General features: G+C 40.6%; 2 protein-coding genes across 5 annotated transcripts in view; both read left to right on the top strand.

Moving 5' to 3' along the window:
- Window positions 1-2,600, top strand: part of LOC143039351 (uncharacterized) — a 2,803-nt gene extending 203 nt beyond the window's left edge. The window contains exons 1-2 of the mRNA XM_076209233.1: window positions 1-244; window positions 1,678-2,600. The exon at window positions 1-244 is cut by the window's left edge and continues 203 nt beyond it. Coding sequence (XP_076065348.1) covers window positions 1-244; window positions 1,678-2,040 — 607 coding nt within the window. The 3' untranslated portion in view covers window positions 2,041-2,600. The remainder of the gene's footprint in view (window positions 245-1,677) is intronic.
- Window positions 1-11,768, top strand: part of LOC143039233 (facilitated trehalose transporter Tret1-like) — a 164,748-nt gene that overhangs the window by 134,772 nt on the left and 18,208 nt on the right. Inside the window, exon 1 of one of the 4 annotated variants that reach the window (XM_076209102.1) lies at window positions 8,560-8,911. The exons of 2 other annotated variants lie outside the window; for them this stretch is intronic. Coding sequence is in view for 1 of the 2 variants with exons in the window: in XM_076209100.1 (XP_076065215.1) it covers window positions 8,849-8,911 (63 nt within the window). In the remaining variant the exon portion in view is untranslated. Of the gene's footprint in view, window positions 1-8,559; window positions 8,912-11,768 lie in introns of those variants that run through there. One more of the 4 variants, XM_076209100.1, reaches the window with a different exon arrangement.

The following is an 11,768-nucleotide window of genomic DNA, read 5'->3' as shown; positions in this document are numbered from 1 at the left end:
TGACATAAAAAAGAAAATAGACACGCTGCGTAACCAATATCGGCGTGAATGCAAGAAAGTAAAGAATTCACAGAAGTCAGGAGCTGGGAGTGATGATATCTATGTACCTAAATTGTGGTGCTTCTATGACCTGATTTTCCTCCATGACAGTGAAAATCCAAGACCTTCATCGTCAAACTTGGACACAAGCCAAAACACTGGGAATGGTGAGGATACGTCTTCCGGAGAAACATCTGATTATGAGGTAAGACTAAGTTTTCTCTCTCTCTCTCTCTCTCTCTCTCTCTCTCGTGAATAGTGAACTGCATGGTTAATAATTTTTATTGCAATTAACCTGACTTTGATTTTATTAATAGATAACTTGGAGAAGTTCAGTAGTATGGCTGATACGAGCAATACCCATTGTGTTTAAGAAGTTAGTGAAAATTGAATCAATAAAGGTTATTCATAATACATAACTGCATCTGTTATTTAATGGAACTATACATTTTATTTTACACAAAATAATATATAAATGACACCTTCAGATAACATTATCTGTGTTTTTATTGCAAAACAAAATTAGTTATAGAAATAATCAGTTTGTAACAAAATATTGCATAGAAGTTCATACATGTACTATACTACTATAGCCTATACATGTTGTGAAGAGGATTTGCCATTTCAGTATATGTAGTCATAAGTGTGATAATGAAGAAAGGAAAATATTTAAGTGGTGGAATGATTTTGCACAGCTTTGTACTGCCATGACACTGCACCTTCATTATTGAAATATTCCATAAAGTCATGGCGTACACTTTGAGCTTCTCTACTTGTGTTCCGTCGTTTTCTTTGTAGCTGCAACAAGTCCGGAGTTTCACGCCATGTACCAGGGAGGATTGTACATCTTGCAACATCCTCACAATCCAAAGACCCCTCAGGCGTATATTGCGTGACATGATCACGTCTAAGAAAGTTATGTAAGGCAGTACATGCTAATACTACCACCTCAACCTTGTTTGGAGATAGGTTTATGGGTGACAGAAAGATTCTAAATCTATTAGCTAAAATCCCAAAGGAGTTCTCTGCTGTACGTCTAGCCCTAGATAGGCGATAAGAAAAAATGCGTTCCTCATTACTTTGGGTCTGGTGAGAGAACGGTTTCAAAATGTGGCGTTGCAAGGGGAAAGCGTCATCTGCCACAAATACGTATGGTAGCATTCTGTCACTTCCTTGAGGTTTTGCATCGCTAGGGAGACCTGCTGTATCTGTGACAATACGGCTACTGATAAGTGTATTATCCCACACACCACCGTCCGACACTCGCCCATTGCAGCCAATATCAACATATAAAAATTCACAATTAGCATCACAAATAGCCATGAGAACTATACTATGGCTGCCTTTGTAATTATAGAAATAGGAGCCACTGTCAGGCGGAGGTCTTATCAAGATATGCTTCCCATCAATGGCTCCGACGCAGTTCGGGAAATTCCACCGTGTTTTGAAGCCATGTGCCACACGCATCCACTCATCTGGGGTTGTAGGGATCTGTCAAACGTAAAAAAAAAAAAAAAAAAAAAAAAAAATAAGGAGAATGGTACTGGTAATGTTTTCCTATAAAAAATTCGATCTATAACTGCCTAATTACGTAATTCAATGACATAACCATAAGTAACACAGTTTCTTATATTCTAGATCTTTAATGACCCACTGTTGGCTGCTGCTGATGCTTCCGAGGTAACACCTGGAACTGCTGACATCCCACCTGGTCAACATGTGGTGTCAGACCCGCATGCGCCAGGACCTTCTCATGCACGACCAGCAAAAAAGCCACGCAAAACGATTATTGATGAAACTCAACTAATGCAAAAGGCTTATGACGAACTTAAATCATTGTCTCAAACAGAAAATGTGTTTTCTGCTTTCGGAACTGTGGTTGCAAATAATCTTAAAGAAATGAATAGTGAAAATCAGATTTACGCTCAGAAGTTAGTTCAGGATATAATTTTTCTCGGTCGACTTGGAAGGCTTTCCTCGTCTACTAAGATCGTAGAATAACTGTCATGTAATAATTTTATTATTTGGTAAAGGTATTGGACAAAATGTAAGTATAGCGACATCACATACATATTTGTATGTATCTATATAAGCGCTCAAAAAGTTCATTAAGTTTGTTCAGAATTATATTAATTTCTTTCCTAGTGCATGGTCTGTTTATTGTTTTGAATGTGCATTGTATGCAATTAAGTCAATTATGTATTACACAATACAATATTCCCAATCATTTATATATGTTTCATTAGTTTAAATGCTATAACACCCAACGTTATCAAACGTTATCAAATCAATAATAATTATAATAAAAATATAATACATAATTGAGTCTTATTTATTTACAGTTACATAAATCATGTGATTAACATAACACAGGTACATATTTACATTATTTACACGTAACATGTTTATAACAGATTCACTAACCTGTAAGTAGTCAGCCTTCAGCACCTCGTATATGGCCCTACATGTTTCTGGTATTATGCGGGACAAACTTTGCTTTGATATGCGTGTACTGTACTGCAACTCCGAATAAGAAGACCCACTTGCTAAATATCGCAGAGTTGCTTCCAGACGAGCTTCTGCTGTAATGCTGTTTCTCATAACTGTGTCTTTCTTCACTATGTACGGCTCCACCTTTGATAATAAGATGTAAAAAGTGCTTACATTCATCCTCAGGTAATTTCTGAAGTCGTGTTCCTCACTACTTTGTAGTTCATGAAGTATTGTTGCAGTGCTTCCAAACATACTTCTTTTCTTTAACCAATCTTTACACCATATCCTTTTCTTCTTTTTCTTCTTGAGACACACAGCTATTATCAAAGAGCACAAAATCTTTTTCTTGACAATGCTAGGCACCATGGTTCTCGTACAGCACTCCACCCGCTACTGGCAACATCGTCGGGCAGGCCCAGCTGTTCATCACTTCGGTCGTGTGGACAACATTCACGGGCAGGCCCGCGAGAATTTGCCCGTTAACGGGCAAACCCGCCGATCAGGCCCGCTCGTGTAGACAGGCCTTTAAGTTACACCAAGGGACTCCCGTCTGGAATCCTTAATTTTTGTACTAAGTCAGTTCTGCAATGACGTCATGATTTCTTTAGTCAATGATCTTCACTGTTAGATATAAGAACCTCCCCTATGGGCGTAATCTTACAATCGTGAACCAATTTAATTTTCTCCACCCTTTCTCCAATCAGAATAGTTGTTACAATCTCGTATGGAATATTGCTTACTCAAGCAATCTCGAAATCAATGCACACACTGACTTAGTTTACATATTGTTATATCGGCATAAAAATGGACATTATACAGTAATGAAATCGGGTCCCGGCGACTGTATGTAAACATTAGGCAAAGAGCAAGCTTGTGCAACTACCTTCATCTACGAACTGTTGTTTACCAAACACCCAACTCATGAAAAAAATTCTCGCCACCTACCCTTCTACCTACCTCATTTGTCTATCGATCTACGAACCTCTTACAACGTATATATATATATATATATATATAATTCCGTGTTGTTCTTCCTACAAATCCTATCTGGCAACGGGGTGCCAGGATGTGTGCCAATATATATACTACCCTATGCCTCCCTACTCTGTCATCGCTGAATATGTTTCCTTAGTTGAGTCCATCCGCTGTGAGAACAATGTCGTTGCCATTTTGCTTATCTCGCTTGACAGGCGCTGTGTCACTCGACGTCTTTGATTCGAGTGGTATCGCTCAAAGTGAGGAAACAGATGATGAATTGGAGACTTTCAAGCGTAGACTATTTAAGTTCACCTTGCCCTCTAACTTGACACTTTGGTGTGGTACCTCTACTAAGACTCCTCGACCTTTTGTTTCGTTATCCTTACGGGATAACATAGTCTCTTCCTTGCATAACCTTTCCCATCCTGGTTTTCAGTCCACCTCTAGGTGAAACAATGCTACTTCTGGGCATACATTGAGAAAGATGTGAAGATGGGAAGCGTGGAAGAGAGAAACCAGACAGCAGATGGAGAGACGAGTTCGAGAAGTTTGCAGGAGTGACGTGGTAGAGGATGGCACGGTCGTGTGAATAATGGAATGCTATGAAGGAGGCCTTTGTTCAGCAGTGGACTCAGGATGGCTGGTTTGTTAGCGTGTTCACTCTTGGCTGTCAAATCCAATACAGATGTATTACAAAACATGTACTACCTCCCCCGAGTGGATACAGCTAAACTAAATGATTAAGTTATTTCATACAAAATGGAAATAAATGGTATTTTTATCCACTACAGTCGATGTCTGTTATGAACCGCACGTAATATCAAATGGTAGCGTGACTGAGCATGTATTATATGTATATTTTATGTTATTCTAGTCATGATCCGAGATCTCTGATATCCTCACCCAAGCCTTCTCACGCTCGAAGAGAACAGTCCACAATCCAAAGGACCTCTCAGCCTTCGACACCACCTGATCACCTATTTAATAAAAATAGGTCACCGCATTCTCTGAGAGTCGAGGATGAGAGGTGGGCTCTATACCAATAATTGATATAATGTATTTATCCAAATTTTCGTCACCCAGATGAGCAGTAGTCGTCACTCAGGTCAGGTCAACCGGGTAGCTGCTTCAGTTAGTGATATGGCGAGTGACTGTGTTACCGTGTTCAGCGCCGATGAGGTACAATCTCTACTTAGTAGAATTGAAGCCTTGGGGAATCGAGTTCTCCGCTCGAAGGCCCAAAATACGGAAGACAAAATCAGCTATGAGCATGGATGGAAAACGGTGAAAAATAAGATGCGGAATAGTGGAAATAAGTCCTCACCAGCCCCGTTGGATTGCAAGAACTCGTTTCAAATACTAGCGATAATGAAATTCAAGAGAAGAAGGGAAGGGCAGACGCTGGATCCCTGCCCACAGGTAAGATTTTGGTTGTAGGAGACAGTCAAGTGAGGTACTTAGACAGGGCTTTCTGCGATAAAGATAGGAAACATAGGACGCAGGTGTGTTTCCCCGGCGCGGGGATAAGATATGTTAGAGATAGGATTGAAGAGTGTTTAGTAGGGGAAGGTAAGGACCCAGTAGTTTGCTTAAGTGCCGGGGGAAATTATATAGGTAAGTTAGGGAGTGAGGAATTGTTTGTGCGGTTCCGGGATGCGCTAGACAAGATTAGAAATAGGGGAGGTGTTCCTGTTGTATGTGGAATCCTTCCGAGGCGTAGAGTTGGAGGCATGTGGCATTCCAGGGCTATTGCAATGAATTGCAGGCTGGCAAAACATTGTAAGGCCAATGGATGGGCATTTGTCGACAACTGGGACCGCTTTTATGGTAAGAATCACCTATACACAAGGGACGGGGTGCACTTGTCGCCCAGAGGATTTCGGCTCCTTGCTGAATCCCTTGAGCGAGAAGTAGGCATCCTACAGTTTTTTTCGGGTAGATTACGTGGGAGTAGGGGGGGAAGTATCGGAATATAGTTTAGGCAATAGAAGCAACTTAGAGAGGGACTGTGAAAAGAATCACCAAAGCAGGTGGAGGGAAGATAAACTTAAAGTTTACTATACAAATAGCAGGAGCATAATAAACAAAATTGACTTGGTGCGAGGTAAAGCATGCGTAGAGAATATCGATATCATAGCTATTACTGAATCCTGGATCAACATGGCAGATAAACATTTCCTTTCGGAAATCGAAATAGATGGATATAATTTTTTTTTCTCACAAGGATAGGGTTGGCAGGAATGGGGGAGGTGTAGCACTTTTCGTTAAAAATACATTAAACTGTATAATCAACAATTCGATTAAGGAAGAGGACTGTACGGAACCTATTTGTGTAGAGATTGTAGGCAAGAATAAGAAAGTTATTATTGGCATCTTGTATAGACCTCCTAACCTCAGCATTGAGCAGACTGATCCCCTGATTCATGAAATTCACAGAGTGTCCCAGTACAAAAACGTTGTGATCATGGGATATTTTAATTATAGAAACATTGACTGGGAAACTTTAGTAGATCATGAAGCGAAGAAATTCCTAGATGTGGTGCAGGATAATTTCCTAAAACAAGTGATTACCAATCCTACGAGGGGACAAAATACCCTGGACTTAATTTCAACTAATAATGAGCACCAAATTAGCAGCGTAATAGTGGGAGATAGTCTAGGCTCTAGTGATCATCAAGAAATAAGATTTAATGTTATTTGAAAAGTACGAATAACGTCCAAGTACCAAACTTCAGGAAAGCAAACTTTGACAATATAAAAACCTATTTGAAATTGAATACGAAATGCCATGCGGACGTTTCGAACATCGGGTCTCGGTGCGTGACTGGGGGTCAGGTCAGGACTAGGGGTTGGGTCATGGATGGTAATATGCATACCTTGGGTGAGGTCATTTGGGGGGCGAGGGCTCAACAGTCAGGTCAGCGATTTGGAAGAAATGTATAGCAATCTAATTGATCTAATTATTAGTGCACAAAACACATTTATCCCACTAAAGTCAATACGGAAAAATAGTAATACTCCCAAATCGATGGCGGACAGATTGAAACATGAGATCGGAATAAAAAGAGGACTTTGCGTAAAAATAGAAAACGGAGAATCACACCTTAGATCAAGATATAACGAAATGGCAAAGCTGGTTAAAAGGAATACACGTACAGCAAAACGTAATTATGAAATCAAGGTTGCCAGTCAAGCAAAATCTAACTCAAAGGGTTTTCTCTATAGAAAAAAAAAAAAAAAAAAAAAAGGACCAATAAAAAAAAGAATGAAAATGTCATGATAGAATCGGAGGAAAAAATGAGTGAGGAGTTTAACAATCATTTTCTATCGGATTTTACTAATGAGAGGTTAGATAAAGTACCTGGCTGCGATCCGATTTTCAGAGGGGATGAAGTAGTCTATCTAATATCAGCATTAGTAAAGAAGTAGTCAAGCAGATTGAAAGACTTAAAGCTACAAAATCTCCGGGTCCAGACGAAATTTTTCCAAGAATGCTTAAGGAGTGTAAATTTGAAATCTGCGACCAGTTAACTGAAATATTTAATAAATCGGTAGACACTGCTTTTGTGCCAACTGTTTGGAGGCAGGCAAACGTTCCTGTTTTTAAGAAGGGAGATAGATCGTCTATATGCAACTACAGGCAAATCAGTTATAGGAAAAATGCTTGAATCAATAACAGTGAATAGACTCGGAGAACACATCGAAGGACATAATTGAATTCGTGATTCACAGCATGGTTTCACCAAGGGAAAGTCATGTGTGACTAAACTTCTATATTTTTACACTAAAGTATATAAGGCGTCAGATAACAATTATAATTACGATGTTATTTACCTTGACTTTAGCAAAGCGTTCGACAAGGTGCCACACCGGAGACTACTAAATAAAATCAAAGCCCATGGCATAGGAGGAAAAATGTTAGAATGGATTAGAGCTTGAATTAGTAAGAGAAAACAGCGGGTTACCATAAATGGAATAAAATCTAGGGGCAATGTTACTAGTGGGGTCCCCCAGGGCTCGGTTTTGGGTCCCTTGTTGTTCATTATGTACATAAACGACTTAGACGACGGGATAAATAGTGATGTTAGTAAGTTTGCGGACGACACTAAAATATGACGCCTAATTAGGTCAGGAGACGACGTAGAGATTCTGCAGGATGATCTTAATAAATTGTTAACATGGTCGGTGAAATGGCAAATGAACTTCAATATCTGTAAGTGTAGCGTGTTAAACCTAGGGCTACACAACCCCGAAAATAGATACAGCTTAGATAACACGTTTTAAGAAAAATCTGAGTGCGAGAGGGACTTGGGAGTTCTGGTGAGTCCGGACCTTAAAACCAGGAAGCAGTGCATTAGCGCCAGAAATAAAGCTAACAGACCATTAGGCTTCATTGCTAGGACGGTAACGAATAGAAGTGCAGAGGTAATCATTAAACTGTATCTAGCGATAGTTAGACCCATCCTTGACTATGCGGTACAGTTTTGGTCTCCGTCCTACAGAATGGACATAAATTCACTAGAATCAGTACAGAGAAGAATGACCAAAATGATGCATGGACTCAGAAATTTGCCTTACGAAGAGAGGCTTAGGCACCTTAACCTACACTCTCTGAAAAGACGCAGAGTGCGGGGTGATCTAATAGAAGTGTTCAAGTGGATCAAAGGCTGTAACAAGGGTGATACAAACAAGGTCATCATAATAAAACAACAGGGCAGGACTCGTATTAATGGGTATAAACTGGACAAATTTAGATTTAAGAAGGAAATAGGCAAGAATTGGTTTACTAATAGGGTGGTCGATGAATGGAATAAACTTAGTAACCATGTAGTAAGCGCTGAAACTATCAGTTGTTTTAAAAAACGATTAGACAACTTTATGGATGGGGATGACAGGTGATGGATACGGAGCTGCCTAGTGTAGGCCTTATGGTCTCTTGCAGTCTCCTTTATTCATATGTTCTTATGTTTTTCATTGCGATTAAGGCCCGTTACCCCAAGGCTTCGTGGTCTTTGTAGTTCTGCATGATACAATCGTAGGACGTGTTGGTTCATTAATTCTCCTGACGTTTCCAAGACAAGGAGGAGGAGGAACGTCGAGAGAGGAGGAGGAACCTGTTGAGAAGTGGTAAATGTCGAAAGAGGAGTAGTGTAGAGAGAAGAATTGAACGAGATAGTCTCACTCCATCCATCAAGACATATTTGTGATCCATTTTAAGAGACTTCAGAAGAGAAAATTTATTGCTTTCACGAATTAAGAGTAGAGACTTATAAAATATAATTTTGTTTCAACTTCGCGAACACCTTTTACTTTTTTAGTCTTGTTAATTTTGGCCCAGATGGCTTCACCCGTACAACCTTCTGTGACCAATCCTTCAAGCTTCTTCGCCCGAACACGTCAGGTGAGTCCCTTCTATATTGTACTAAGATTTATGCCTTTTGCAAGAGCAATAAGGCCAAGCCCTATCGTGACAACGAACGCTCCTCACTGGAGGTCGGAGGTGGTGAATCTTCGGAGGTGAATGATGATAAATTTATCTGGAGTAATCCCTCAATAATAACCGTTGTCGGGTTTCATGTACAGAAAACTCCAACCTCACAGGAACTCGTTCATTCTAGTTGAGTTCAGTGGGAGGTTTAGGAGGCTTGGATAGGATTTGGTGCTGGGATGTGTGGTTGACATTAGGGTAGAGTGGATTTCAGCCCGGACCTCCGACTTTAAGCTTGTGCGTGGTCTGATGGACTTAGTGAATGGGGTTCACATATTTTGGTTGTTTAAGAAGGGAATGGTTTGATGGCATTTTCTGGGGGTACTGTTGTGGTAAAGTTTAATCGTGACATCTACAGTTTCTGCTGTTCCACTTCCCGTGGCATCGGGGGAAAATTGAATGTATTTAGAGCATGGGTTAGTGACAGAAAAATGTGAGTTACCAAAAATGTGAGTTACCAATAACGATGTTCTGGTGTGGGTGAGGGTAGGGGTGGGTGAGTTTGCGGACACGGTGGGTTGGAGAGAGTAGGGTCGTACGGTGGGGTGTTCTTGTGACTCACTTGGGCAGGGGGTGAGTTGGGGGTGGGAGGGTCGAGTGCCACAATTGACGAGGATGTTGTAGGATGTCGTTATCTGGTGCGCCCATAGTTGGCAGCAGCGGTATGGGCATCGGTTATCTATTGACTGAAGGTCATTATCAATGCGGGGGTAATTTAGTAATATCTTAACCCGTTACACTCTTGTTAGATTTTTGCCGTTTTGCTAAAACGACTAATATTTCTTCTCTGTGGTGTTGTAGTCGTGGAATATGGACCACTCCCACACTGATATTCAATGATGCATGCGGTGCTGTGTGGACTGGAGTGCTTGCCAGTGTTGTTAAGTTAATTTATAAGATTTCTGGCTTTCAGCCAAGCGTCGGAGCCATAGGGACATTCAGCGCATATTTATTAGTTTTAAATTAGGAAGTGCTCCGAGTGCCCAGTTCGAATCCTGCCCAGGGCCGAAATTATTTTGGTATCGCTGTGCCTCGGGTCGTTACTCTTACTCTCGTGGGCGGGGAGTTGGGGGTGTGTGTGTGTGCAAGGTCATAGCATTACCCATAGATCGGACCTACGAGCTCTGAGCTCTCTTCCAGGAGGGAAATAGCTGTCGATCACGAGTCCAACACGTGATCCAAAGACAAAGTGAATACACACACACACATACACACACACACACACACGCACACACACACACACACACACACACACACACACACACACACACACACACACACACACACACACACACACACACACACACACACACACATATACTTATGTATACTGGTATGTAGAATGTGTTTAACTCTAAATGTATCCCTATTAAATATATAATGTAGGTTTATGAATAAAGTTTAAATTTTGTACAGTTTAAACTAAATACTATAAAATATATTTACTTCTTTTAAGAATTTAACAATCTGTACCACTGCAGTATGTTCATTTAAAAATTCTACCAAAGACTTACCTGATGGTGAATGGGTCCTACGTTGATTTTCATAGAAGGGACATTCTACTAAAATATATTTGATTGATACGTCAATATGACAGGTAGAGCACTGAGGGACCTGCCTCTCTGCCCCACTTGTCATCAAATACTTATGGGTTGCAGAAGTATGGCCGATCCGCAGCCTAGTTAAAATAATACTAGACTACCTGTTCGTTGGGCACTGGAGTCATGACTGAACAGGTCTAATATTCTTTAATTTAAGATTACTTGTCAAATTAGACCAGTGGGCTTGCCACTGGTCTCTGCGATAAGATCTTAAAAAAAAAAAAAAAAAAAAAAAAAAAAAAAAAAAAAAAAAAAAACGGGAATGGGGATTCCCATGCTGGAACAGTAGTCAAGCCTGGTTGTTGCCTTGGCTGCTACATCAGCCTGTTCGTTACCGGGGATTCCAACATGGGACGGAAGCCAATAAAACTTTACATTTACTCCTTTTCTACTGATTAACAGAAAATCCCAATCTTTAATTTATTGGCCTAGATAATGAGATGGAAACATTTTTCCTAAAGATAAGAAACTCATCGAGTCAGTGTATATAACATAATTTGTACCATGGGAGCAGCTAGAAAATATATATTTTAATGCATCGAGGACTGCTAGTAGTTCTGCTGTAAAAACGGAGGAAAATACAGGTAATTTCTTTTTAATTACGATACCCGGCATAACCACAGACCAGCCTACTCCATCAGGGTTTTTTGATCGAGTGTTCAGATGAGTGTTCAAGGAAATTTGTCTTGAGCTGGGCATCCGAATATATTTTCTCGGATCGTGCTGTGCATACCACTACGATCAATAAGTAATGAGAAAATGTCAGGAGAGACACTATTTTCATAAGCTTACAAAACTGTGTCTCCTTCAAAATAATTGCCTCTCGCATCTACACACTTCTGCATGCTTCCCTCCCAATCCTGGAAGACCTCCTCAAAGTCCATTTTCAGTAGTCCCTTCAGATAACTTTCCTCTGTTGACTGGAATCTGGTTAACCTGAGGCTGTCTTTCATTTGTGGGAGCAGGAAGAAGTCGCAAGGGGCTAGGTCAGGGCTGTAGTCTGGGTGTTGTACCACTTTCATTCCCCTGTCGGCCATCCAGGTGGTCACCAGTGTTGACTTGTGGCATGGGGCATTGTCCTGGTGGAACCACCACTGACCACTCCTCCACTGCTGAGGCCTCTTCTTCCTCATCTTCTCCCTGAACCTTTTCAGAACAGTAAGGTAATA

This window comes from Oratosquilla oratoria, chromosome 26 (assembly GCF_046742065.1).
Source record: "Oratosquilla oratoria isolate Oo_2021 chromosome 26, ASM4674206v1, whole genome shotgun sequence".
Taxonomy (NCBI): Eukaryota; Metazoa; Arthropoda; class Malacostraca; order Stomatopoda; family Squillidae; genus Oratosquilla; species Oratosquilla oratoria.
Note: the sequence above shows the minus strand (reverse complement) of the source record. Positions and strands in the feature narration are given on the sequence as shown.